Source organism: Pinus tabuliformis, chromosome J, assembly GCF_031772625.1.
Source record: "Pinus tabuliformis cultivar Carrire ecotype Pingquan chromosome J, CPIR1, whole genome shotgun sequence".
In the NCBI taxonomy this organism is placed as follows: domain Eukaryota; kingdom Viridiplantae; phylum Streptophyta; class Pinopsida; order Pinales; family Pinaceae; genus Pinus; species Pinus tabuliformis.
In genome coordinates, this window is record NC_142295.1 from 856333971 (window position 1) to 856361953 (window position 27983).

Below are 27983 nucleotides of genomic sequence, written 5' to 3' on the forward strand. Positions count from 1 at the left end.
AGCAAGATCAATGTTTATACAATTGTGAGTACTACCAGAATCTATAAGTATATTGACATTTCTGTCTTTTATGAGTCCTTTGAGCCTTAGGGTTTTAGGACATAGACTCTTCCTCATGTTTGTTGATGGAGTAGTAAGTTTAAAACTTTAATTTTACTTTTTGGGAATTTGCTCTTCTTCCGAAGATGTGGTGGAACACATTGTTTAGTTGCTTGTTGTTCTTGATCTCCGAAAGAGTTACTATTTTCATCAAGGTTTGTCCAGTCACATGATATTGCAGCTAATGACGGTCCCTAAGAATCTGAATCTTCACTATGAGTGACAACGATTCCTTCATCATGTTCTTGTACTTCAATTTGCTTCCCATCTATTATTTTATAGTAGCGCAGGGATGCGTCTTCACATTTATGGCCTGGCGTCCAGTTTTCTCCACATTTGCGACAACTATTTTTCTTTTTTATCTTTCTTTCTGGCTCATTACTTGATGTGTCTGATTCTTTCTCGACTTAATAAGTATACAGTTTCTTGTTAAGGCACTTGTGTCCTGATGTCCATTTATCTCCACAATACCTACACTTGTTAGTTTCTTTTTTTCCAGAGTGTTGTTGTTGGTCTTCGTTTTACTTGAATTATGACATTCTGAGCTTATATTTTCTCTCAATAATTATTGTTGCATGTCTAGCATCTTCAATAGTTTGCGGTTTGTATAATTTTAAGTCTTCCAGGCCACAACGATACATTTTTAACAACTCTTCATCCGAGAATCCTCTTTGCCTTATAGCTAATACTTCCCATTCGTGAGTGTGTTCGCTTACTGATCCTTAATGTTTGAGGTGAACGAATTTTTTGTAAACATCATCCTCTTCTTCGTCATGAAACCTTTTTAACCGGGTGTTTTTAAAATTTTGCCAATTGAACGAGCGAGCTGCACATTTGTTAGACCACCATAGGAACCAATCATACGCTTTTGCTTCCAGGTAGTTGGATGTAGTCATGACCTTCTCTTGCTCCCCTATTGGCGGGTTTGCTTCGAAAATGACATCCATTTTATTTACCCATACAATGGTGCCTTTATGGTCCTTACCATTGTATTTAGGTAACTCTCTTTTAATTTTAAGGTAGTCTTTGTCAGGAAACTTTGTATGGTACTGACTTCCTTCGAACTGCATATGCGGTATTCGTGGCTTTTCGTGCATTAACGACAATTCATGACTTGAAAAAGTTTCGCCTTTCGGAGTCTTGGGACTTTGCATAGCCGAAGGGTTAAAAGGTGGATTGGCTCCTCCCATACATTGGTACATCATGCTCTTTATTGCTATGATATCCTCTGCCATTTGGTCTTGGCTCTTCCCGAAATTATCTTGCTTCCTATCGATATCGTTAAGGCGCTTGCGCATTCTATCAAGTTCTTCTTGAATTTTTTTTTGAATTATCGTCATTGTTACTGCTCCCCATTTTGTTCTTCTTCTTCCTTGTAGACCTTTTTTTTTGAAATAATAATAGCAATATTATTATTATTATAATAATCATTATTTATTTATTTATTTTTAAATTATATAATAAAATTAATAAAATTAATTAATTATGATTATATAAGTTTACTGATAGTTTGATTAATTGTTATAATGTAGCTATATATCACACTAACCTATCCACCCACCGTATCACACCATCCACGCCGTATCACTTATCTCCCACCGTATCACACCATCACACCGTATCACCTTATCTCCCCGTCACCTCTGTATCACTTTAACACCCACCACTGCTATGTCCTTCCCGTATCACACCTCGACGAATGTCAACTACCTGTCTGTGTATGCCGCGGCAACAGAGTAATTCCTGTGTGTGTTTTGTTGTCATATGATTGTCGAGCAGGGAATGTCAAGCACAAGGGACTGAAGGCCAGCGAAACAGGTAGCGCAGTCAAACGTACAGCTAGAATCCGGACTGAGGCCTGATAGACGGACTGTCTGCTGGAGGAAATCGCGAGGAGGGTTGATGCAACAACAATTCACGGTATACACAACGAGCAACGAACTGATGGAACAATGAGATATACAAGTTTCCTCGATGTACAGTGGAGGCTCTGATACCACTGAAACACTTAAGCATGTATGCAAGCATGAATTCGTATATGTAGACTTGTATTGTAGTAACTAGTTGTTGTATTAAAATAAAAATATGAATGGTGTTTACAAATCTTCATGGCGGTGTGCCTATATAGGCATTGATTGGCCACGAAGATAGAATGACACAACTTTTGACCCATGCCTCTTCACAACTAATGAGATATTTAACTAATTTATTATTATTAATATTTGCTATTTTAATATTTATTATTTAATTGATGTTTATGAATATTTTTATTCATAACAGAGGAGTTGAGGTCAGTTGGGTAGACATTGAGTAATGCAGAGGGGCATGTGGAGGCTTCTCCTAACATGATTTTTAGACGGAGTAAACCACCAACTAGTGTTATCAAAACTGGTGGAATAGATCAGTCTGATCTGTTTGGCGCTCAAACCAGTCTGGTTTGAGGTTCAAAATCGAAATCGAACTGGCTGGTTTTGTAGTGGCACTGGCCGGTTTAGTACAATACTGACCTTTTTTCACCAAACTGGTCGGTTTCATACAATTTGGCCAAGATGTTCCAAACACAATTAAAAAAAACAAGAATAGTGGGACAACCTAATATTCAAGCCTATTGGCCCTAGTATTGCTATGCAATTCATGGTAATTTTAAATTCTTAAAGTAAAAGTGACATTCATCAATTTTATATAAATTTTTAACATTACCATGAAATGACTCGGGATGTTTGAGAGTGGTTCCGACCTCATTGGATTTCATATGGAGAAAATATAATTTCAGATCTCACTCAAAATCTAGTATACTTTAACAGTTTGTTAAGATTTCAGGATTAGGGGGATTTCAACATTCCCATTGGATTTTGTCATGTAAAGGGGTATGGAATTACTATTTAAGCAAGAGCCCAAAGCCCTCTATGTACGTTGATGTTAGTGGCATTGGTTGTCGAACTCCTATATCATGCCCCCTATAAAAAATGTACCCATCACTTAAACAAAATCTTGACTTGACATGCTACATTTTTTCTATATCATCTTAATGCTTAGAGGGTGATATTGATGACGAAGATTCCAATATAGGTAATGATTTTGATTATAGGTAGGAATTTATTGTAGCATGATTTTTTTGGATGTTAGAGGCCATCTAGAGCCTATTTGTTGATGTATTTTCGGTTTAGAGATGGATTTCACTTGATGCTATTTTGGTTATGTGCACCCTTACATGCTATATAAATGATAACTTTTCCTTATTTGTGCATAAATGGTTTGAATTTATATGGATGCACATGAATATATATGTTTTTATTTAAAATTTGAATATTTTATGTGTTTCATCGACTAGTTTTTTGGTCCAGTTTTTTGAGCGGTTCCAGTCCGGTTCTGATCAGTTCCTGGTTCAAAGGGTTTTCCTGTTCAATCAATGGTGCGGTTCTGATAACAATGCCACCAACTAGATTTTTCAACTATATGGCCTTGATGAGCAACATCAATGATTTTTGAGTCTTATACTTTTGAGGAGGCAAGAGATCAATAGGACTGGAGGGATGCCATGGTGGAGTACAGTTCCATCATGAGGAATGATGTGTAGGACGTAGTGTCAAGGCTAGAGGTAAACTTTGTGGTCGCTTCCCAATGGATCTATAAGATCGGTCATGCAATAGATGGCATCATTGAGAAGTGCAAGGTGAGGTTTGTGGTGAGAGGCTTCTCCCAAAAGGAAGAAATGGATTACAATGACACCTTTTACACCTGTCACGAGATATGCATCTCTATTAGGAAGTCATATCTATTGCCTCAGAGATGGGGTGGAGGATACATTGGATGAATTTCAAGACTATCTTTGTTAATGGGGTGATTGAGGAGGAGGTGTATGTTGAGTAGCCTCAGGGATTTGAGATGCATGGGAGGGAGACCCATGTATGTAGATTGAAGAAGACATTTTACAGGCTGAAGCAGGCTATGTGCGCATGGTACTCCAACTTTGTTGAGTACCTTCTTGGTTTGGGCTTCGCTAAGAGTGAGATGGACTTCAAGTTTTACTTTATACTTGTTGAGGAAGAGTCGTTGATCTTGGTGTTATATGTGGATGATATATTCTTGAAAGGATCAGAGGGGCTCAATGGGATGTGCAAGGAGGACCTTGCTTCTGAGTTTGAGATGAAGGACATTGGGTTTATGCACTACTTTTTGGGATTGGATTCATGGCAACATCTAGGAGAGATCTTCCTTGGGCAAGGCAAGTATGCAATTTGGTTCTCGAGGAGATTCATGATGGAGGATTGCAGGCTTATGTCTATACCTATTATTATCAGCTTGAGTAAGATTGATGCTTTCGAGAGTGAGTTGGTGGATCCCACTTTGTACAGGAAGCTTATTGGGTCCTTCATGTATCTAGTCAAGACTAGGCCAAATATTTGCTTTGCAGTGGACACAGTCAGCTAGTTTATGGTGGAGCCGTGGCAGGTTCATTGGGTGGTAGCAAAGCATGTGTTGAGGTACCTTCGTGGTATAATAGACTTTCAAATGAGGTATGTCAGAGTTGGTGGAGTACATTGTAGGGGTACACAAGTTTATTTGATCTTGAGATGGGATCGACTATGATACAATGTGATAACCAAAGCTACTCCAAACTTCTGGAGAATCTAATGTTTCATGATAAGTCCAAGCACATAGATATTAGGTATGACTTTATCAGAGACATGGTCTAGAGAGATGTTGTGAGATTGAGTACATACCCACAAGGGAGTAGGTTGTAGATATTCTTACCAAGCATCTAGTGATGTGGAAGTTTGTGTTTTATAGGGACAAGTTTGGGGTGGTGGAGGATCCCTTCTTGGCTAGGAGGGAGTGTTGAATTTTGTAGATGCGGAAGGTGTTCTAGCTTGGTGTCTTATCTAGGAAGATCGTGTTTTTCCTCTTTAGGAGATTGCATGTGACATGTGAGGTATGCATGAGGGTTACATGTGACATGCAAGGTATGCAAGAGGGTTTCATGAGACATGAGACATGCATGACATGCAAACTATTTATAACTTCTTTCTTATGTTTAGGAAAAGATGGCTTAAAAAAACCAAGTTATTTAATTTAAGTGACTTATCTTTTGTAACTCGACGATTTAATCTCATTTATTGATCCAGGCCCCAATGAAGTTATAAATTGAGCCCAAGGGAAGAGTCTAAGACACACAATCATTGTTGAGTGATTGAGCGAGTGATTTGCAGAGTGAGAAGGCTTGACTTGAGCAAGGAGATTCAGGAGGATGCCGAGGAGATTTTGGGAGGAAATCTAGAGGTAGAGTTGGAGGAATAAGGAGGGTGAGGAACAAGGAATTATGCCACAACCCACACGTTCGAGTGAGGAAGGGCGCAGAGAGTTCACACATGTGATAGGACAACCGCGACTCACACGTGTGATGTCAAGGTGGACCATACAATCTGAGATCTTGATATGGCAGGTTGAGTTTTGATGAGGCTGAATTTATTAGGGAGTGGGGTTTTCTCAACCTGAATTTCTCAGTAAGAGGTCGAGTTACAGGTCTTCTTATCAGCTATAATTTCCTTTGTATTTCTCTATGGGTCTGACCCATTTTTTTTGAGTTAATGAAATTTTTAGAAGGGTTTTGTGGGTGAATTTTTGTTGTTGTACTTGTCATTGATTTAATACTTATTTCGTTGCAAGTTTACCTATTAATTATCTACACATCTTTTTCTGCAGTTTAAAAGTTTATTTGGTAAAATATTTTTCTTGGTATTGTTAAGTTGCCGAGTGAAATTAAATCAGGGTTGATAATAGTTTAAATTGACATACAGGTGCCTAGTAAAAGTCATGATTTTTACTATAACTTACATTTATTTTCGGTGGGCCATTTTGTATCCATAAATAATAATAATAATAATAATAATAATAATAATAAAAAGACATTTATGTCAGTTGGGACATGACTATTCATGAAAGGGCATCACGCCTAAGCATTTGTACAGGGTCCTCATTTGTAACTAAACCATATTATTCTTTCATACATTTATTCAATATATATGTATTTATCCTAAATGGCTTCTTTTATATTCCAAGTAGTTTGGTTGTTCTATTCATGAGCTAGGTTTGACTATCACATTTGGTATTAGAGCTTCGTTTTTGATTCGACTATGTTATGAACATGAATATGTATTTAATAATAATAATAATAATAATAATTAATTATGAAAGGACATGTCTTAAAGGATATGATTTCATGAAAGGGCATCTCGCTTAGGTATATATACAGGGCCCTCATTGTATTCGATCCAGTGTTGCACTAATCGGCAAAAAATCGCGATAAAAAAGATAAATTTGGGCGATAAAATCGAGGTTTTCTTTTATAGCTGATTTTTTTGAAAAAATCGCAGGAAAAGTGTATATATATATATATATATTTTTTTTTTTTATATATGAGGAGGAGGAGGTGACACAACCTACCCAAGCTACCCCTGTCACCAGTAGAGGACGTGGTCTACCTCCTGTAGCTCCTAGTTCTTCAGCTTCTAGAGCACAACAGAGTCCACTGCCAACTCCACCGACATCTACATCTAGAGGGGCAAAGGAAATCAGTGGTATTAGACTTTAGTTATTTGGTTCATTTCATTGTATATGACATTATGACTCATGATATGAGATACATTATTATATTTTTTGTTGATATTTTGAGGCTGAGTTGGGAGTCATGAGTCAGGACTTACTATTCAGGACATGATTCATTGTTATGTGCGATGTGGCACTAGAAATGATATTAAACATCTTATATATTAGTTCTTTTATCATATTTATGTGTCAATGTATTTATTTTATGTTGCAGATGCTTTTGATATTAAAAAAATTGAAAATAAAATAAAATTTGTATGTTACAATGTTTTCCCGATTTTTACCGATTTTTTCCCAATTTTTACGATTTTTTCCGATTTTTTCCCCGCATTGATAATATCCCGATAACGATTAGTGCAACATTGATTCGATCATCTCATTTGTACTCAAACATTTGTATATATTATTATTTTAGCCTTATGGATGTTTTCATATTTTAGATATTCTGAATATTTTGTATGAGCGAACTCTGTATCATTCGGTATTAGAGCCCCCTTGTATGATCCTGACGATTGGCCACACCTCATCAATCAAAGTTTCTTTGATTTTATAGATCATTGACCACAATAGTCCTTTGGCCATTAAAATTTCAGAATTCTATTAAAGAAAAATTAGTCCACTACAAAGAGAAGTTTTACAACCATACATTATGTTCTTGAAGATTGGCCGTTGACAATAGTGATAGAAGCACCCCATGCCCCTCCAAAAAAATAAAATAAAATAAAATAAAGTAGAAAAATAAATTGCAATTAGGTTCGCCACCAATTTGAAATATAAATGTAGTTGGCATTAAATAATTAACCAAATTCTAATGCTCTAAGGCCAACAATTAAGAAAGGAAAAATTGCAGATATAATCTGTGGCCAGACATTAAAGCAACAAGTATAAAATTTGGCATCCAAGCAAGGTTATTCTTAACAAAAGTTTTTGGAACAATAATTCAGAAATTGCGGCCATCCAATGTTGTTCCAGCAATCACACTCCAATCGAGTTAAAGGGTATCATGAATGAGAGTGAGTATAACTGATAGCATCGGGGCCTATAAGTAAATGGTAACAACAAATAATTAGCAATAATCGTAGATACAAATCATTAAGTCGCCACTGTGCTGCTAACGACTCGTTGTTTAAGGAAATTAATCGAGTAACGGTATCACGAATGAGAGTGAGTATAACCGATAACATCAGGCCCTATAAGTAAACAAAAGAAAAAATAAGTAGCGTTAAATGTAGATACAAAGCATTAAGTCATCACTACTCTACTAGCGACTCATTGTTTAAGGAAATAAATCAATTGCAACCATAGGTGGTCTAATTGTCAAAGATTGGATCACGAGAACTCATTGATCAACTAGAAGTTGCCTTGTTGCTTGGAAAAAAAGTCTCCTATTGTTTAGAATGTCACTTGAATAACAAATCAAGTGGAATAATATTTTGTAGCTAACGTGGGGAGGGGATTTGTTAAATATCTCAAGGTGTATGAAGGGTCACAACTATACAATCAGTTTAAAAACTTAATCGCTATGTGTCCATACCATCACGTCCATATGATATTATTAAACTGTGCAGTGAGTTAATTGTTTAAACAAATTGCAAACGTCATCAATATCCGTTTGGTCTACCCATGGTGGAAATTATTTGATGCAATGGTCTCTGTTTGTAGAGGGGTTGGGCATATTGTTAATCCAAATAATAAACTCTTAAATCAGAAGCAACACCATTATAGTTTGAACGGGTCACATAACTTTGAGTGGGAGAGAGATCGCAGTGTCATTGTCATATTCGAAGAGGCGCAACCAGAGGTGAAATGTCATCCACTTCGAAGTTGAGGTCATATTAGTGAAAGGAGGTAGGGGTTATATTAGTGAAAGGAATTAAAGCTGATGTCGTAAGAAAAAAAAGGATATTAAAAGTCAGAAATTTTAAGCTAAGTCACAGGACATGTCCTTAGGGGCCCTGTGTCTCGTATTTCATGTGTCGAACACGACACGACCCATAAAACTTGCTCAACATGGTTTTCAATGTGCCCTAAAATCAAGACATGTGTTTGGGCTGTGTCAGACATGTGCCATAACGTGTCCTAATTTGAGAACATGTGTCCCACTAAAATCCCAAAATAAAATGTGTTGCGTCTAGATTTTTTTTTTCATTTTTCTATCAATTTGTGTCTATTCATGAGGCGTTAGCCAACATGGATCTTAATCACCCAGTGCAAGAGGCATCACTTTTGATGATCTCTTGAGGGGTCATCCTCCACACCAGCAAATGTAGCGGGAGATCTTGGATTGGGCACAAAGGAAGATGGAGCAGAGTGAAATGGCAATGGTAGTGATGGTGATTATGACATGGAGGAGGAATTGGACTATTGATATAGTCGTGATTAGCTAGTACCTCTGACGAGCTATGATATTCCTACCTATTTTGTATCTACACTATGTCTTAAGAAAAAAAGGGATATTAAAAGTCAGAAATTTTAAGCTAAGTCACATGACACATCCTTAGGGGCCCCATGTCTCGTATTTCACATGTCGAACATGACACGACCCATACAACTTGTTCAACATGGTTTTCAATGTGCCCTAAAATCAAGACATGTGTTTGGGCTGTGTCAGACATGTGCCCTAATGTGTCCTAATTTGAGAACACGTGTCCCACTAAAATCCCAAAGTAAAATGTGTCGCGTCTAGATTTTTTTTTCATTTTTTCTGTCAATTTGTGTCTATTCATGAGGTGTTAGCCAACATGGATCTTAATCATCCAGTGCAAGAGGCAATCACTTTTGATGATCTCTTGAGGGGTCATCCTCCACACCAACAAATGTAGCGGGAGATCTTGGATTGGGCACAGAGGAGGATGGAGCAGAGTGAAATGGCAATGGTAGTGATGGTGATTATGACATGGAGGAGGAATTGGACTATTGATATAGTCGTGATTAGTGAGTCATGATCAGTTCCTTTGACGAGCTATGGTATTCCTACCTATTTTGTATCTACTCTATTTTGCATTTTCCAGTGGCAAACCCTCGATATCTATGTAATACATTTTGATTTTGATGACTTAATGAAAAATCTTCAATTTATGGTTTTAATATCTAAGTTCTATTTCTAAATTTCTAGTTTTATTTTATTAGTCATGATATTTCTAAATTTCTAGTTTCTTATGTTCTTGAACAATTGTGAATAACATGAACAATGAACATTGAATTGTGAACATCATTGATGTAGTAAATTACTGACTAACTAACTCTAAAATTGTAAAATTGTAAATACTAAATTAGTAAATAGATATCATCACGATTCATATATATAGATGTTCTAATTTCTAAAAAATATGGATCAGGCACTATATTTCAGTATTATATATATATATATATATATATATATATATATATATACATAACGTGTTTCCCGTGTCATGTTTCTGAGGTCTCTGTGTCTCGTGTCAAATACTCATAAAAACAGGGTGAAATATATAATTAATAATAATAATAATAATAAAGTTAATCTCTTATTCCATTAACAAGCTATTGAGGGTTATTTAAATTGGGAGACTATAAAGTACTATAAGCAAGTAGAAAAGAATAATAATATAAAAATAATACCTAAAAACCGCAAAGTACCAATATTTGGTAAAATATTACAAAACCTTGGGCAAAACATAAAATGAAGGAAGGACGATTCTCTTATAATCCAATTGCACAATGGAGTTTTTATACATTAAAAGGGAACATTAAAAGGAAAGAGATTAATATTGTTATTAGTGTAAATGACAAAGAAAATTACATTAATATTAATTTGGCATATTAGGCATCAATTTTGGAACCAAATATATGTGAAAAAGAAGATATTTTTGGCAAGAAATATTATGAAATTAAGGACTTGCAAGTGACACGGGATGATTGTGAATGTATATCTCAATTTTGGTGTCACAACTATGTATAAAAAAGAGATTGACATAATTCTTGGTTTACTATGGTTTGTAACATTGGATTCCTTTATATTGAACACAAAGAAAAAACTTTCGACTTTTCCCTATAAGAAGAAGATGATGACATTCTAGGACATTACATTGAAGTCAAAATCGATAATACCTTGGTCAAAAGACTTAAATGGATCTTGGATGTGATGACTCTCCAACTCCTTAGAAAATTACTAGTGTAGGACCATGGTGTAAAGGTTGGAGCATGTATGACCCACCATGATAGTCTCATAGTTGTTTGGATTAGAACTGCTCTCTAATTTGTGGATCGGATGAGTAATATGTTTGGTCTTGGGGGTGGGGCAGAAGCATGAGCATACCACGATTAAATAAATAAGGATAATGGGAATCAAGGGATTGGACGCCATGCTTAAGGACTTCGGTCTATGACCCTTTCTCTTCAACTGCTCTATTGCGACATGTTACTGCAAAATCTCGCACCTTAGTGCAAAGTCTAATTAAACAACCAAGGTTGAGCGCAACGATGGTAGTGTCAGCATTGTCAGCTCAACAACAATTACCCCCTTTTTAGTGATGGATACAACACACTATGAGAGAGGCTTCCCTAGTAGTTGTTAGGGATCAAGTATGCAACAAGGATTTTACAACAACATTTCACTCTGGAATAAGTATGCAATAATTAGGGTTTTGGGTGGATCAAGGTATAATTCCATGAAAGTGAGTTCAAAGGTTCCTATGGTTCAATTTAGAAGCTTAGGTCAACTAATAGAGGCTCAAATAAGTTCCCAAACACACAATCAAGAAATTATACTTAGCTGTCATAAACTAGGGTTTTGAATTGGAACAACAAACAATTAGTTTATAACAGTGATAAGAAGAAGCCCTGGAATCTAAGATAAGGAAGTGTAAAAACTAGGGCTAATCAAAGAGTTAACAAGAGAGTAATTACAATAAATTTTTATGGTGGAAAGAACATATAACATAATAATCCCTAAACATTATTCCTAATTTATGGTTGAAAATGCATGTAAAATGATATTTTTACTTTTCCAAATAAATGCATACAAGTCCTAACCCAAGGACAATAATAGTTAAGGCAAATAATGTTGACAATCAATGATTTTGGTTTAAATAAGCCCCAATTTACTGTAGAACAAATAAAATAAGAAAATATTAAAGGGTTTTAAATGACTAGCACAAGAGATAAGACTAATGCCTTTCTCAATCTAGGCCTAATGGAGTTTGGGAGTGAAAATATTTGGAAAACAAGAGATGGATGTGGATTCAAAAAAATTGAGGGAGAAATACCATTGTCCTTAAAACCTTTAACTCTAGCGTCCTTCTATCTTCTTGGACATTGAAAGCGATTGAGCTAAACCTAGATCATCTCAAGAGAAACTTGACGAAAATATTGTGCAAGGAAATTTTATAGCCATAAGACATCAACAAAACCACGGTGAAAATCTCATTAAACTGTAATTCATCATCAAGAACAAGGTTGAAGAAGGTAACTTACATAAGCATAACACATATCATCAAAGGTTCACCAATTCATCCAAAAGAGAGAACCATCCATAAAACATCCTCCAATAAAAAATTGTTGCACTAGTGCTCCATAGCGCACAAGCGAGAATAGGGAAGAAGCTAGTGTGAGTTGATATGCAAGTGTGACAATGATCCAATGGAAATTGACTTCACTCTACTTATTGAGGGTAATCAAGTCGATTTTCCCTAACATTAGCCTAAATCCTAAAATAATAATAAATCCATGATTATAAGTTGGATAGGTTACAAGTCGACTAAATGGTGTCTAAATATGAAGTACCATGCAATGAAATAGTTTTTACATCAAATTATTGCAATATCAACTCTTGAAAGAGGAAAACACATTTAGACTCATACCCTCAATAATTTACCCAATTCTGCGACACAATATGATCTAGTATAGACCAAGTGTGTTTGTAATAAAATAATTTAGCCAAATGTGCTAAAATTATTCCCAAACACACTTTTACAAAAGATTCGATATAACAGTAGGACTCACCTAAGACCTCTTCAATGAATTCCACCCTAGCTTTGGGGTTTAAGTTGGAAAAAAACTCTGCCGATTATCAGTGTTTAGAAACACACAATTCGGTGAGGTCAAAAAACATCCTAGGAAGAAATCCTCTGCCAAAATCAGAGGCTTACCTAGGTTTTGTTACATAATTAAACGACCATACTAGCATCATTTACATTACAACTCGCAGAAATTGGGTTTACAATGATACAATAGTGCTGGCTGATGACCTTGAACTTTGAAAATTTTTCTTCACGTCTTTGTACTCTGCTTCCTTGGAATGTTGTCAACAGGTTATACTTAATGAATGGAGTCACAGTCTTATACAAGGTTATATCAAACCATTGTCGATGAGCGCATTTGTAGAGGGAGCACTTAGCTTGCCCGCTTTTCCTTCGTTGGCTTTGTTTTTCCAAGTCCCCATTTATGTCTTTTTATTTTGTTTACATAGCTTGTTTAACAAACTTCATTGATTATGATGTAATAATGGGATAGCCCCGTTTAGTGATGACCAATTTATTGCTTCTTTGGGGTTGAGATGTTCATGGAGAGTTCTTACTTTGATAAGCATGATATGCATGGATACTCTTGGGGATGAGTGGCTATATAAGAGGGGGTAAAGTTCATGCTATTATTTCTCTTTTTGTTTCTTTACATCCCTTGTTGCCTTTTTGGATTTTAATATTTGGCTCATGCTATTTCTTTTCTTACATCTACATCAAAAGATAGGACAACAACCAATCAAAAGATAGGACAGTGGAGCAGGGGAATGATGACAAATCTTAAGTATGGATAACATAGATGATAGAACACTACCATCATTGGAGCCTCCTATTTGTGCTCCTCCTAGATAGTGAAAGAGAGGCCCTAAGGAAGGTCACACTGGACTAGGGGAAAGTGATAACCACAGGTGAATGAAGGGAACAAGTGTACAACCAATGGCAGTCTATCATCGAAATCAACCTGTGATCCATACTAGAATGCCTTTGAACATTAAATGAAAGCATTTGAATACGAAAGTGGTTGATGTACATCACAATAGATTACCCACTCTCATTGAATGAGCAAGCTAGATGAATGTATGCACTGATTGGAGAATGGATGAAATGAGAGGCATTGAAGGATGGCTATATGTGGATCCTTTGTTGACTGCAAACTGTATCATAAGAGAAAAAAATTCTTTGGGTTACCCAGACATGTGGGTAGGTAACAAATTCTTGTAGCTTTAGCTACTCTCCTAATGTCCCACTCAGAGAAAGTGTGGCAATTGGAGTCGGGGAGGAGTTGTGGGTGGGAGGTTGCCCACAAATATCATAAATGGAGGTGGTGTAGGAGAACATGGTCTGGGGGTCAAGATTAGGTGAAATGGTATGCGATTGAGGAAAAAGGGCATGGCAAAAGGCTTTTGGGAGTGGTGGAAGGCATTGCAAAGTTTTCGTCTCCAGCGGGAGAGAAATGCTCAGTCTTTACAGCTAAGGTGGTTACGGTATGTTTTATGGATGTGAGGGAAGGAAGATGGGTCATGTGTGAGGGTGAAACATAGCTGTTGATGGATGGATTTGCATTCATCATCAAACCACTGGTTCATGGGACAAGAGCTAGAGGTAGGTCTATGGGTGTGACGATGAGTAGAGTGGGGTTAGGAGTCAAGGGTTGCTACCACAAGAATCGAGGAAAGTATCCCATATTTGGTTGTGGCTGTGTCCAATGACCTGAAGTGAGAAATAGGGGGAGCAACTTCTTAAGGTGGATGGTGTGAGATGCAGTGTAATCACTATCAAAAAGGAAGGTGGTGTGGGATGGTGTTGGGGTGTGATCCTTTCGGGAGCTTGCATCTCATAATGGTATGATGTTTTGTTGTTGTAGTCTCTTCTCTTTGTCTTTCGAAAGCCCTAATAATAGTTGTATATTGTTAAAATATCTCTCAACATTAGCAGGTTGCAACAGGTTTGTGCTACAGTGTTCTTTTTTATGATTATAGTGAGGATGAATGGTCATCTATTTTCTGTGGCTTTTGTTTGTGGGAACAAGTCTCTTTTGTGGGCATTCTCATTTTCATAAAAATTAAGTATGTGTTATTATTGTTTCTAAGGGAAAATTTGTCGTATTATCAGTGAATTTATAACAAGATTCCAATTTGTTGTTAAATCTTTCAAAAGTAAGGTGCCATCTTATGTAAATCAGTCTTTAAAGTTTATATATATATATTAGATGGACATTTAATTTGATTGTGCATTGACATATTTTCTGTGTTTTCTCAAGTAATATGGTGCAGATTTGAAATTAAAGCTTTACTGGTCCATTGATTTGTGTGGCTTGTTATATCATTTGGTATAAAGTTCCCAGGATGATGATTATTGTTCGTAGATACCTTGTATGCATAACAATGATCCACACCATCTGCTGATAGTATAGTGTGTTTTTCTGCTATGGTATGCGGCGGAGAGATCCTTATTGGATGTTGGATTATTTGCCCTACTGTTCCTAGGAAAGTGAAATATTCGTAGATGGTGTGCATAACATTGTTCAATGAAATCTACTGACAATTTGATCTTCTGTTCTGTGGATTTTGTTACAGAGGTCCTTGCTAGAACAAAAGGAGGCTATTGAAAGACACAGGAAATCCCTGAAAAAGCGACAAACTGGTTAGAAGATTTTTCTTAATTGCTAACATCGGTTATTTGAATTTCTTCTTTGTCCATTTCATTCTAGAATATGTTTAAATATACAGGTTTCTATTGTTTGACATCGAGCAAAACAATTAGCATACAGATTCTTGTAAATCATTGTAGTTGTAGAATATGCAGATTTCTACTGTTTTCATGATATTTTTAGATTAAGAGCAGGATGGTGCATGATAATAAGTCATGCATTGCATGAAAACGGTTAATGCTTTGAGAATGAAGTGAATAAATGCAACAGATTGTGTTGGACTATTTTAGCTTAAGGGCATAAGATGGAAGCTGAGTTGGCCTGCGAAACCTTGGGTTCTGAACCTTTCATCTGAAAGATAGCCAGCAAATTCTGATTGAGTTTGCAGTACATATCATTCTTAATAATGGTGATCTTGGATGACGATGGTTACTAAATTCTTCCTCCAGGTTTTGTTGGCAAAGCCAAACATAACATTACTTCTTTTGAGGAAGATGCATTGATTCATTTTCTTTACCATCAACCAAATCCATTGATTTAGTATTTTTAAAATTTCACTAAATTTTACTTCTTACACAGCAGCACTTGATCTATCCATCATTGATGATCATGGAGAAAACTAACTTTTGATGGGCACACTAGGCTGAGTATATTGATTCACAGCCAGTCAAAACGAATAACAAGTCTAGTTGTTGGGATATGAAACATTTGTTCTGCGCAACATGTCAACATGCATTTCTTGATGACATTGATATAATTAGTGTATCATTATGGCAGTTTTATTTTAACTGGTTTCCTTACTGGTGGCATAGCTTTTCTGTGCATGCTCTTGGCGAAGCATGTTACAATCTGGAATTACTATGATGTTTGTCATGGGCGTCCTAATTGTTGCTGCAAAATAGTGGCCTTTTTATTCCAGCAAGATTTGGATCTGTCTCTCCACTATGAGAAGGGAATTGCTGTAACAAACAAAGTTTGTATATGCTCTGATACCAGTGTAATGAACAAGGTTCGTTTATGCGGCAATAATCTTCAGAATACTTGGAAGATAAGGACATCCATTGTAGGACAAGTAATTGTATATTGAATAGTATATAAAAGAATTGATATGAGATGATCGAGTTACAAATGAGGGTCTGCTTTATATACCCAGGCAGGTACCCTTTCATGAATGGTCATGTCCTTAGGGACATGCCTCTTGATTAACTAATTACTATTTAATTAACTATTCCTTATTATTATTATATTTATATTTTATTCATAACATTGCCTTCCTCTTCAAAAAACTTTGTCCTCAAAGCTTATTGTTGACAAGGCGTATCATCTGTTTCTTTTTCTTTTAATATTTTCGCATCTTTCGGAACTCTTTGAATTCTTGGAGTTGTCATCTTCGTTGATACAAGATGATAGGATCTTCGTTAATTATTTCTTTTTTAACAATGCTTTTTTTTATATATATATTTTATAATTTTTTTTTCCCTTTTATACTGACTTTTTTTTTATAATTTTTTTCCACATTTTTTAATTCCTTATTATATATTTATTTTTTTAACCTTTGCTTTTCCTTATCTATTCTTTTTTTTTTTAAATGGCCAAAGGCTTGAGGATGAACTTGCAAAATGGAGAATCTCCACACTAGGTAGCGAAAAGCTTCAATCACATGACAACAAAGTTGACGGAAGGTTGATGACGAAGGGCCGGATCAGACTAGGTCTGTGCAGTGATTGAGCGACTGGAGGATCGAACAAATTTGATACCAATGTAACGAACAAGGTTCGTTTACACAACAATAATCTTCAAAATACTTGGAAGACAAGGACATCCATTGTAGGACAAGTAATTGTATATTGAATAGTATATAAAAGAATTGATATGAGATGGTTGAGTTACAAATGAGGATCTGCTTTATATACCCAGGCAGGTACCCTTTCATGAATGGTCATGTCCTTAGGGACATGCCTCTTAATTAATTAAGTATTCCTTATTATTATTATATTTATATTTTATTCATAACAATTACCACAGTGAAAAAATAAAGTGAATGAAGTGAGCTGGGCAAGGCTATTGCGATATGCAAATCAATTTTCATGATCCCAAATTCCATATGTAGATGACTTGGTACTGACCAAAAGCACTCATAACATATCCCTGTTCACTTGTTCATTTTGATTTGCGGATAATTGTTTTTTGGACTGAGAATATTATATTTTGATATGCTTGGATTAGGCAAGGAATTCTTTTTTATTGCTAATTAATTGCTAAGGAGGGTTCTTATCATGGGTGTGCCTTTTGCTTATCTAACAATTCTCAACTTTACAAGGATAGTTCATATATGGAATCCTAAAGAACCTTTGAAGAGGATGCCTATTTGACATTATTGCTAGAGATAACATGATGTTCGAGATGTCTAATAACATTTATGACAACATTATATTTAGTTCATGCATTGATCTGAATCATGAAGATTTGTTAAATTTGGACAACTAGGTCCAAACTCCATGTTCTGATGCTCAGATTAAGAGGCTAATATTTTTGTTGGATTCCTCTTTCTGAGAGGTGTAAAATCCATATAAAAATAGTCTTAATCCGATGAGCAGAACTTATATTGTGAATTTATTATTGTTAATAAATTATATGTGCAAGGTCAGCCAGTTTTGTAATGTAGGCTCACATGCCCAACAGATGTGTCACACACCCTCATTGATGGATATATATACAGGAAAAGTTGGAGAGAATTTTATCACAACTCAACTCACATCTTCCTCTCTCATCTTAGAGAGTACGCTACCTAGAGGACGAATTTCAGCCACACGTGGGAAGGACGAAGAGGACAGACCGTACGGATTTTCTGCTGCTAGGGTTTCGCAGAAAGTTTGACCAGCGTTGACTTTGGTCAACGCTTGGTCCAATCAAGCTGAAAATTGGTGGAAAGTTCGATTTTTGAAGGCCGTACTATCTGGCACAAAAATCGAGGTCAAAGGGTTGACCGTTTTGCTGCTGCGTTGACTTTTAGCTTGCTGCCCCTGCGTTGACTTTTCAGGACAGCGTTGACTTTTTGTAGAATTGACTTGGGTTGACTCATCTACTAGTTGGAGGGATCTTGTGACACATCTGGGCTGGCTGACCAAAGGAGACTTTGCTGGTTGAAGCATCCTGTTGACCGCCGAAACGAACACACATTTTTCTTGTTTCTGATTTGTCTTCTGTAAGATCTGCTTATATGTTCTATCTGCATTTTGCTTAACTACTTGTATGATTGCTGTGAGAAAAGTGAAATTGCTCTTAGCATAGAACATCTACAAAACTTTACATGGTATCAGAGGTGAGGTGAAGACAAACTCTATCTATAGCAATCATCATCGAAATAATCATGTCCTAATCGAAGTCAATGGATGCCTTTGTGTCGCTGTACATAGAGGATTATATACGCTATCAATGATATACGTTGTAACGGAAAGATATACAGCGCAGCTGTAGAGGATATGTTTAGGCAGTAAAGGAAGCCGCAGTCATAAGGACATGAGGCTGCAGTCATGAAGAGTCAAGTCGTAGTGATGAAGAGGTATCTGCAGGCTTAAGGCTCTGGCCAAAGTGCGAAGAGGAGTATTTCTGTGTCTTTTGTTTATGATCTGATTGGCCAATTAAGGAAGGAGGCTAGCTGAGCTTGTAAAGAGGAGTTCTGAGCATAAATGTAAGGGTTATTCTCTATGCACAGGCCGTTGAGTGATTTTGAGTTTTACAATGGGACAAAAGTCTGTTTTGAGAGGGCCGAGAGGCCCAGCAAGGAGCAGGAAGAAGGCCGCAGTACCCTTGACCATCAACGTAGGAATTAAAGAGGTTTGAAGGCTGTATAGTGGGCTGTCGTAGAAGCCACAGAAAGCCCTAACCAGGGCCGAAATTTCAGGGTCCTGTGCATTGGTCAAAATGTAGTTGTGGACAGAAATATGTCGTCTATCACAGGTATGTGCTTGTCTTTTATAATGATGAATTTGCCAGATACTATGGTCCAGATTAGACAGTTTGCAATTCTGGTATAATGGGCTGTAAGAAGATGCTTGGTAAAGCTCCAAGTATAGTCCCTTGAGAAGGACAACAAGGGCTGTTAGAAGGTAGATGATTTGGAGTCTTAAAAATGGATATATGGAAGAGCTTAAGGGTAGTCAAGTGGGCTTATTATCAGACCCCATCTTCTGTACGTATGACAGTGAAATATGACAATATGACAGAGTTTTTGACAGTGATCTTCTGCACTCATTGTAGTGTCACTTACTCTTATAACAGTTATGCATAGCAGTGATATTGTTCTCTTGACAAATGGAGATGATATATGGAAGAGATATTTGTTCCTATGACAATAATGTTTGGGCAGCGACTTTAGTGATATTTGGACAATGTTTCTTGATGTATGGAAGTGATTCTTGTATGACAGTGATTTATATGGCTGTGATGTGACAATGATATATAGGACAGCATGATGATGATGCATAGGCAGCATTATAAGATCATGAACATGAAGGGCTGCCTGATTTTGGAAATAATCATAAAGGTGTATGTAAGGGCTGAAGGAAAACATACAAGGGGACCTTTCCCCTCAAGTGTCACAAAGACATCTGAGATATTGCAACTGGTCCATTCTGATCTTTCTGGTATGTTGCCTGTAACATCCCTGGGGGGATGTTCTTACTATATGACATTTACTGATGACTTCTCTCGCAAAACCTGGATATACTTCTTGAAAAAGAAGGATGAGGCTTTCATGTGGTTCCGTACCTTCAAAGCCTTGGTGGAAAATATGACCGGAAAGAAGATCAAGATTTTGAGGACTGACAATGGCACTGAATATGAGTCAAATGAGTTCAAAGACTTCTGCAGAGAAGCTGGCATTAAGAGGGAGACTACCACTGCACTCTCTCCACGTGTTTGGGTTTTGTGGACAGAGAGATCTAGAGGAGAATCCGCAGTTCTAAAGAGCCCTCATACGCTGTCCCAAGAGGCCCTTACACGCTAAGAATAGGAGCCCTAAATCTGCAGTATATTGGGCCCTAAATCTCTGTTTTATTGGGTGCAGGTAAGGGCATTTCCAGTGAAGGAAGAGGGGACGTTTAGGTCACTCCTATGACTGTTTTGGAGTGAAAATTAACCAGCAGAAAGGCCTCAATAAAGGAGACAAAATTCTGGGTTGATTTGAATATTATGTGCGGGCTGGAAACTCTGTTTCAGCAGGCCGTGGGTACAGGAAGCCACCTGTGGTAGGCCGCAGGCCCTTACCCCACTGAAAAGGCATTGCGTGGGACTGTTTTGGGGCTAGATTGAGCCCTAATCAACAGCGTGGATGCAGAGGACTTATACAAGGGTAGCACGTAGTTTTTGAAGGCTGTTTGGTGACTTGGTTAAGGGCTGTTGCAGCATATGGATGCCCTAACCAGTCACAATTAGGAGCAGCAGCGAAAACAGATTGGAACAACAATTTATGCCTTGTGTTGGGTCAAGGAATTTGATCAGTTTTGGATCAGATGGTTGGGCAACCTGTGGGAGCAAATTTGGAGGCTTGATTGGGTGATCGTAAGCCTCAATTAGTGCAGATCTGACTGTGTTGTAGTGTTGCAACGTGATGATGCAAAGGCAGCATGGGTAGCATGCAGCGTGATGATGCATAGACAGCAAAGAAGATATGAATCTCCACTAGGAGTATATTACAATGAAAAGACCAGATCTGTCATTCTTGTTGATTTGGGGTAGCAATGTGATGCTGTATAATGAGAGCAACATTACAGTCATTGAGGTGCAGATCCATGATGATTGAGAATTGACTATGACGATATATTTGCACCTGTGGCTCGATATACCACCATCCGATCCATCATAACCCTTGCTGCTACGCAAGGATGGAGTCTTCATCAGATGGATGTCAAGACCGCTTTTCTGCATGGTGCAATAAAGGAAGAGGTGTATGTAGAACAACCTCTGGGATTTGAAGTTCAAGATCGAGACACTTATGTCTGCAGGTTGAAGAAAGCCCTCTATGGGTTAAAGCAAGCACCCAGAGCTTGGTATGAGAGGATGGATAGTTACTTGATGAAGCTGGGCTTCACTCGAAGCAATGCTGATCCAAACCTTTACTTTAAGGTTGTGGAAGGAAAGCCTCTCATTCTAGTGCTGTATGTGGACGACCTCTTCCTGACAGGTGGTGACCCTCTCATTCATCAATGTAAGAGGGAGCTTGCTGCTGAGTTCGAGATGAAAGACCTAGGACTGATGCACTATTTCCTAGGCCTAGAGGTCTGGCAGAGACCTGGAGAGATTTTCCTTTCTCAAGGAAAGTATATTGTGAAGCTTCTGGAAAGATTTGGGATGGTGGACTGTAAGTCCGTGTCGACACCAATGGAACTCAACTTTAAGAAGTTGAGTGGCAGCGCTGCAGGGCCTATCTTGGCCAATCCTACTGAGTATCGTCAACTCATAGGAGCTTTGATGTTCTTAGTGAACACCCGTCCGGACATATGTTTTGCAGTGAATACTTTGAGCCAACAGATGGTTGAGCCTCATCATTTTCACTGGGTTGGTGCCAAGAATCTTTTGAGATATCTTCAGGGCACGATAAAACATGGGCTGAGATACACTGCCGGGAGTGTGATACTCCGGGATATACTGATGCTGATTGGGCTGGCAGTGTGGTGGATCGTAAGAGCACATCAGGATGTTGTTTCAATCTTGGTTCTGCTTCGATCTCATGGATGAGCAGGAAGCAGAAGTCGGTGGCTTTGAGCACCGCGGAGGCCGAATACATTGCTGCTAGTATGGCCTGTTGTGAAGCAGTTTGGTTGAGGAAGCTCTTTAGTGAGCTGTTCCAACATGTGCTAGATACCACTGTAACACTCTGTGATAATCAGAGTGGGATTCGTATGACTGAGAATCCTGTGTTCCACGACCGATCCAAGCATATTGATATCAGGTACCACTTTATCCGGGATATGGTACAGCGAGGCGCCGTAAGGCTCGATCATATAGGAACTGATGAGCAGGTCGCGGATATTCTCACTAAGCCCCTGGGGAAGGTCAAGTTCCTAACCTTCCGTGAGAGTCTTGGTGTCGTGGAAAGACCCTATGATGTGGGTCCTGTTGGACGATGAGCTCTGGGAGCTCTGGGGGGCTTTGGGGATAGCTTCTCGAAGCTATAAGCACTCATAATGTTTCTGCCCCACCCTTGTGATTGTTGAGCTGGTTCGCCACTCATTTAATCTGTGCCCCGTATGCATCCTACCCATTGAGTTCAGGGCTCATGGGAAGTACCTCTCATTTGGCCAATGAGGTGTGGAAAAGCTAGAGACTATTAGCAAAGATTGATGGACGCATCAGAGATTTCCGTACTCTCTATCTAGGATGGCATGGTCCAACCTCTTGATCTGGGATCAAGATTTGTGAGGTCTGGGACCTCTGGACTGATTATGTCAGTCGGGGAATGATGTCTTTGTGACTGACCCACTTCTGTTCTGAAATAAAGAAGCCAGCAAAGCAAGTTTCGGCGGGATGACTCACGATGTTGATTGCACTAATAAATGGAGTTCTCCCTAGTTGAGAGGGAGTGTTAAATTTGGACAACTAGGTCCAAACTCCATGTTCTGATGCTCAGATTAAGAGGCTAATATTTTTGTTGGATTCCTCTTTCTGAGAGGTGTAAAATCCATATAAAAATAGTCTTAATCCGATGAGCAGAACTTATATTGTGAATTTATTATTGTTAATAAATTATATGTGCAAGGTCAGCCAGTTTTGTAATGTAGGCTCACATGCCCAACAGATGTGTCACACACCCTCATTGATGGATATATATACAGGAAAAGTTGGAGAGAATTTTATCACAACTCAACTCACATCTTCCTCTCTCATCTTAGAGAGTACGCTACCTAGAGGACGAATTTCAGCCACACGTGGGAAGGACGAAGAGGACAGACCGTACGGATTTTCTGCTGCTTTTCTGCTGCTAGGGTTTCGCAGAAAGTTTGACCAGCGTTGACTTTGGTCAACGCTTGGTCCAATCAAGCTGAAAATTGGTGGAAAGTTCGATTTTTGAAGGCCGTACTATCTGGCACAAAAATCGAGGTCAAAGGGTTGACCATTTTGCTGCTGCGTTGACTTTTAGCTTGCTGCCCCTGCGTTGACTTTTCAGGACAATGTTGACTTTTTGTAGAATTGACTTGGGTTGACTCATCTACTAGTTGGAGGGATCTTGTGACACATCTGGGCTGGCTGACCAAAGGAGACTTTGCTGGTTGAAGCATCCTGTTGACCGCCGAAACGAACACACATTTTTCTTGTTTCTGATTTGTCTTCTGTAAGATCTGCTTATATGTTCTATCTGCATTTTGCTTAACTACTTGTATGATTGCTGTGAGAAAAGTGAAATTGCTCTTAGCATAGAACATCTACAAAACTTTACAAGATTGCAGCACACAAGCACAAGGAATCTCAAGTCAGATATGAAAAGAGGACCACTCTTCAATTTGACCATATTTCTAAAAGTAGTCATAATTGTGTAACTCTGTTTGCTCGTATCACAAAAATTGCATAACATGAATTTGGATTGTGGAATTTCGCTCAAGAATTCATGTTTGCAATCTACTATGTAAATTTCTTGAAAATTAAAGGAAATTTCACAACCTTTTATGATTTTATGTTGCATTAACCAGTTATATTTCCATAGAGTCACATATATTTAGGAAAACCAATAAATGATAAAGATGCTTTTACTCCTGGGTTCAGGATTGACACTTTGTATCAAGTTGGAGGAAGTCCATTAGGAGCCATGTCTTGCGACACATCTCTACAATCTAAACTATGGCACCAGAGGTTTTCCCATCTTCATTATAAGGCCCTACCCGATGTGAGACAGATGGTGACAGGTATGCCCGAGTTCAAAGTAGAGCATGAAGGTGTATGTCCGGGATGTGCCGAAGGAAAACTTACAAGGGTACCATTCCCCTCAAGTAATAGCAAGACCACATATATATTGCAATTGATCCACTCCGACATATTTGGTATGATGCCCGTAAACTCTTTGGGAGGATACTTATATTATCTCACCTTTACGAATGATTATTCTCGCAAGACTTGGATCTACTTCTTGAAGAAGAAGGATGAAGTGTTCACCTGGTCCCGACACTTCAAAGCCTTGATTGAAAACCGATTCGAGAAGAATCCAATGAATTCCAAGATTATTGCAGAGATGCTGGCATTAAGAGGGAGACTACAACACCATACACTCTTGAGCAGAATGGTGTGGCTGAAAGGAAGAATCCCTCTATTGTAGAGGCAGTTCGTGCGATGCTTCATGATCAAGGCCTTTCGAAGTTCCTATGGGTTGAAGCTTCAAATATCGCCGTGTATCTTCAAAACCGATGCCCTCATCAAGCATTGGACTCCAAGACTTCTGAAGAAATGTTCAGTGGTAAGAAACCCTATGTCTCTCATTTTAGAATTTTTTGGAATTCCTGTATATTTTCATGTGCCAAAAGAGAAAATAAGCAAATTGGGTGCATCTGGGAAGAAAGTAATCTTTGTGGCTTATAGTGAAAATTCTAAGGGATATAGAATTTATGTGGCTGGTCAGAAGGAAGTTGAGATAAGTCATGATGTCACCTTCGACGAAGATATGGCCCTCAGGAAGATCAACAACCTTTCTATCTAAGGAAGAACAAAGAAGTTGACACCGGAAATTAGGGTGCAAAAGAAGACAAAACGATGCCTGATGTTGATGAACCTGTGGATCCTATTAATCCTCGTCCTCATGAGCCCTCCTCCAAAATTCGATCTTCATGGCTTAAGGAGACTCTCGAAGATGCCGAAAGACACATTGCACCAAGGGGGACTTTTTGTGAAAAGCAAGAAGCTGAACATGTATCAAGGATATTTGACTGCCATGAGCACTATCATTCAAAATGAACCTTCATCATTCGAAGAAGCTGTGAAGCATCAAGTATGGAAGGATGCTATGAATGAAGAATACGAGTCAATTATGAATAATGTTGTCTGGGATGTGGTCCCTAGACCTCAGGAAAAATCAATTGTCACCTTTAAGTGGCTCTACAAAATCAAGCATGGAGCTGATGGAAGTGCAGAAAAGTTCAAATCTCGCTTTGTTGCTCGAGGCTTCTCTCAAAAGGATGGTGTAGATTATGATGAGATATTTGCACTTGTTGCCCGATACACCACTATTTGCTCGATCATAGCCCTTGTCACCTGGCAAGGATGGAACCTACATTAGATGGATGTCAAGATCGCTTTCTTGCATGGTTCAATCAAAGAGGAAGTCTATGTGGAACAACCCGAGGGGGTTGAAGTTCATGATCAGGAATCTCATGTATGCAAGTTGAAGAAAGCTCTCTATGGATTGAAACAAGCACCTCTGGCTTGGTATGAGAAGATCGATAGTTATCTGATGAAGTTGGGATTCACTAGAAGTGAAGCCGATCCGAACCTTTACTCTAAGGTTGAAAATGCTAAACCTCTCATTCTGGTACTTTATGTGGATGACCTCTTTTTGACAGGTGCAGACCCTCTCATTCACAAATGTAAGAGGGAGTTGGCTTCTGAATTTGACATGAAGGACCTAGGATCGATGCACTATTTCCTAGGGTTGGAGGTCTGGCAAAAGCCAGGTGAAATTTTCCTCTCTTAAGGAAAATATGTTGTGAAGATATTTGAAATATTTGGGATGGTGGACTACAAGCTTGTGACTACTTCGATGGAACTTAACTTTAAGGAGTTATGTGGTAGTGCTGCTGGGCCTGAATTGGGAAATGCTTCTGAGTATTGTCAACTCATAGGAGCACTGATGTTCTTGGTGAACTCCCATTCGGACATATGTTTTGCAGTTAACACATTGAGCTAATATATGGTTGAGCCTCATCATATACATTGGATCGGTGCCAAGAATCTTCTGAGATATCTTTGGGGCACAATCTGTTAAAATTGGCAACTAGGTCCAAACTCCATGTGGGTCATCTTATTTATGGCAGCTGATTTTTTTTTTGGATCCCTCTCGTCGAGAGGTGTAGGATTGATCTAAAGTTCATCTGATTGCGATAAGTATTCATGGAGATATGAATTTATTTGTGTTATGGGACAATTCGTCAAGGTCGGCCAACAACCAAATTGCCCCCTCTCATCCTCAACATAGCTCTATAAATAAAGGTGACTCTCAAGTCATTTAACACACCTCTTGTGATCTCTTCCTCTCCACTTGTCTTTGGGTTTTGGTGGGAGGAGAGATCTCAAGATGATACGCTGCCCTAGAAGAAGCCCTACCCCCTAATGCTGTCATGGAGGAGATGCAGTTTCTCATACGCTGTCAAGAGGAAGCCCTAGACGTGGAGCTGTAAAGGTTCTCTAAGGAGACTTACGCTGCCCTAAACTACAACCCATAAAGCCAGCCTTAACGCTGGTATGGAGAAGCCACTTGATGCCCTAATACGCTGTCTAATACACAACAAGAAGAGACACTTAAACACAGTCATGAACACAGCTAAATGGAGATCCACAAAAGCCCTAATCGCAGTCCTAGAACACAGCTCTAACGCTGCCCTAAAATGTGGTCATGGTCACAACAAGGATTGGGCAAACATATTATGCCCTAGCCGCAGCAAAAGAGACAGCGTGGAGGGCCTAATTAGAGGCCGAGTTGTTGTGGGGATGCGGGTTGGTTTGAGGGCTGTTTGTTTGAGGGTGCAAACAGGCCCAAGAACAGGGCTGTCTCAAAGGAACAAGGAGCTGGAGATTAGGCCGATTAAGGAGGCTCCTCGCAGGCCTATCTTGAAGGCAATTCAAGAGCACCGAGATGCTGGAGTAAAGACAGTTAGGGCACTTCTATTTGAGCTGCAGAGAGAGGCTACTACTGCGTGGGAAAGGAGGCTGCATAGGAGTTGTGTGTAGGGCTGTTAGGCCAAGAATCTACAGGAGCCTAATCAAGGTTGTTTGGACAACAATCAAGGTAAGGAAATCTGTTTTTGGGTGAGCTGTAGATGACAGCTGAACTGTGGTAGGCAGCGGGTCAATCCGTTAGGACTATTGCAGCAATCCTAACTCAAACCAGTTACATTGGCATTGCTAAGTGCTAGGCCGCAGGCCATAGCACCATAGCAAGCAACCTTGGTATCTTAGGATGAACATTGTGATGCATAGTACAACAATTCTGTGAGACTCAGTGAAGGTGCAACATGAAGGACAACTGCAAGTGGGACAACTACAAGCTTGGTGACACATAGGGACAACTGCAACATGGGACAACTGCAAGCATGAAGAATCATGGACAACAACAACATGGTCAAGCATGGACAACAACAAGTACAATGCAACAAGTACATTGGGACAACAATAAGCATGGTGCGACAGTGGTACAATGTACAACAATGCTAAACACTGGGACAACAACAACATGAGGTCCAACATTGTGATGATGGGTGCAGCACGGTGAGGTGCAACATGATGACGAGATGCAACACTATGATAGGTGAAGCAGTCACCATAGAGAATCAGTTGAAGCAACATGTCTTCAACTGATCTCATGTATCATCATCCTAGGAGATGATCTATGCTCTTATCTAGATAAGTCAAAGTGTTGACTTATATTGTAA

At 38.5% G+C, this 27983-nt stretch overlaps 1 protein-coding gene across 6 annotated transcripts in view; it reads left to right on the plus strand.

The window, feature by feature from the left end:
• Positions 1–27983, plus strand: part of TSL (Protein kinase superfamily protein) — a 334646-nt gene that overhangs the window by 90538 nt on the left and 216125 nt on the right. For all 6 annotated transcript variants that reach the window (XM_089378607.1, XM_089378609.1, XM_089378608.1 and 3 more), the window contains one exon: positions 15281–15347. In XM_089378607.1, coding sequence (XP_089234733.1) covers positions 15281–15347 — 67 coding nt within the window. The remainder of the gene's footprint in view (positions 1–15280; positions 15348–27983) is intronic.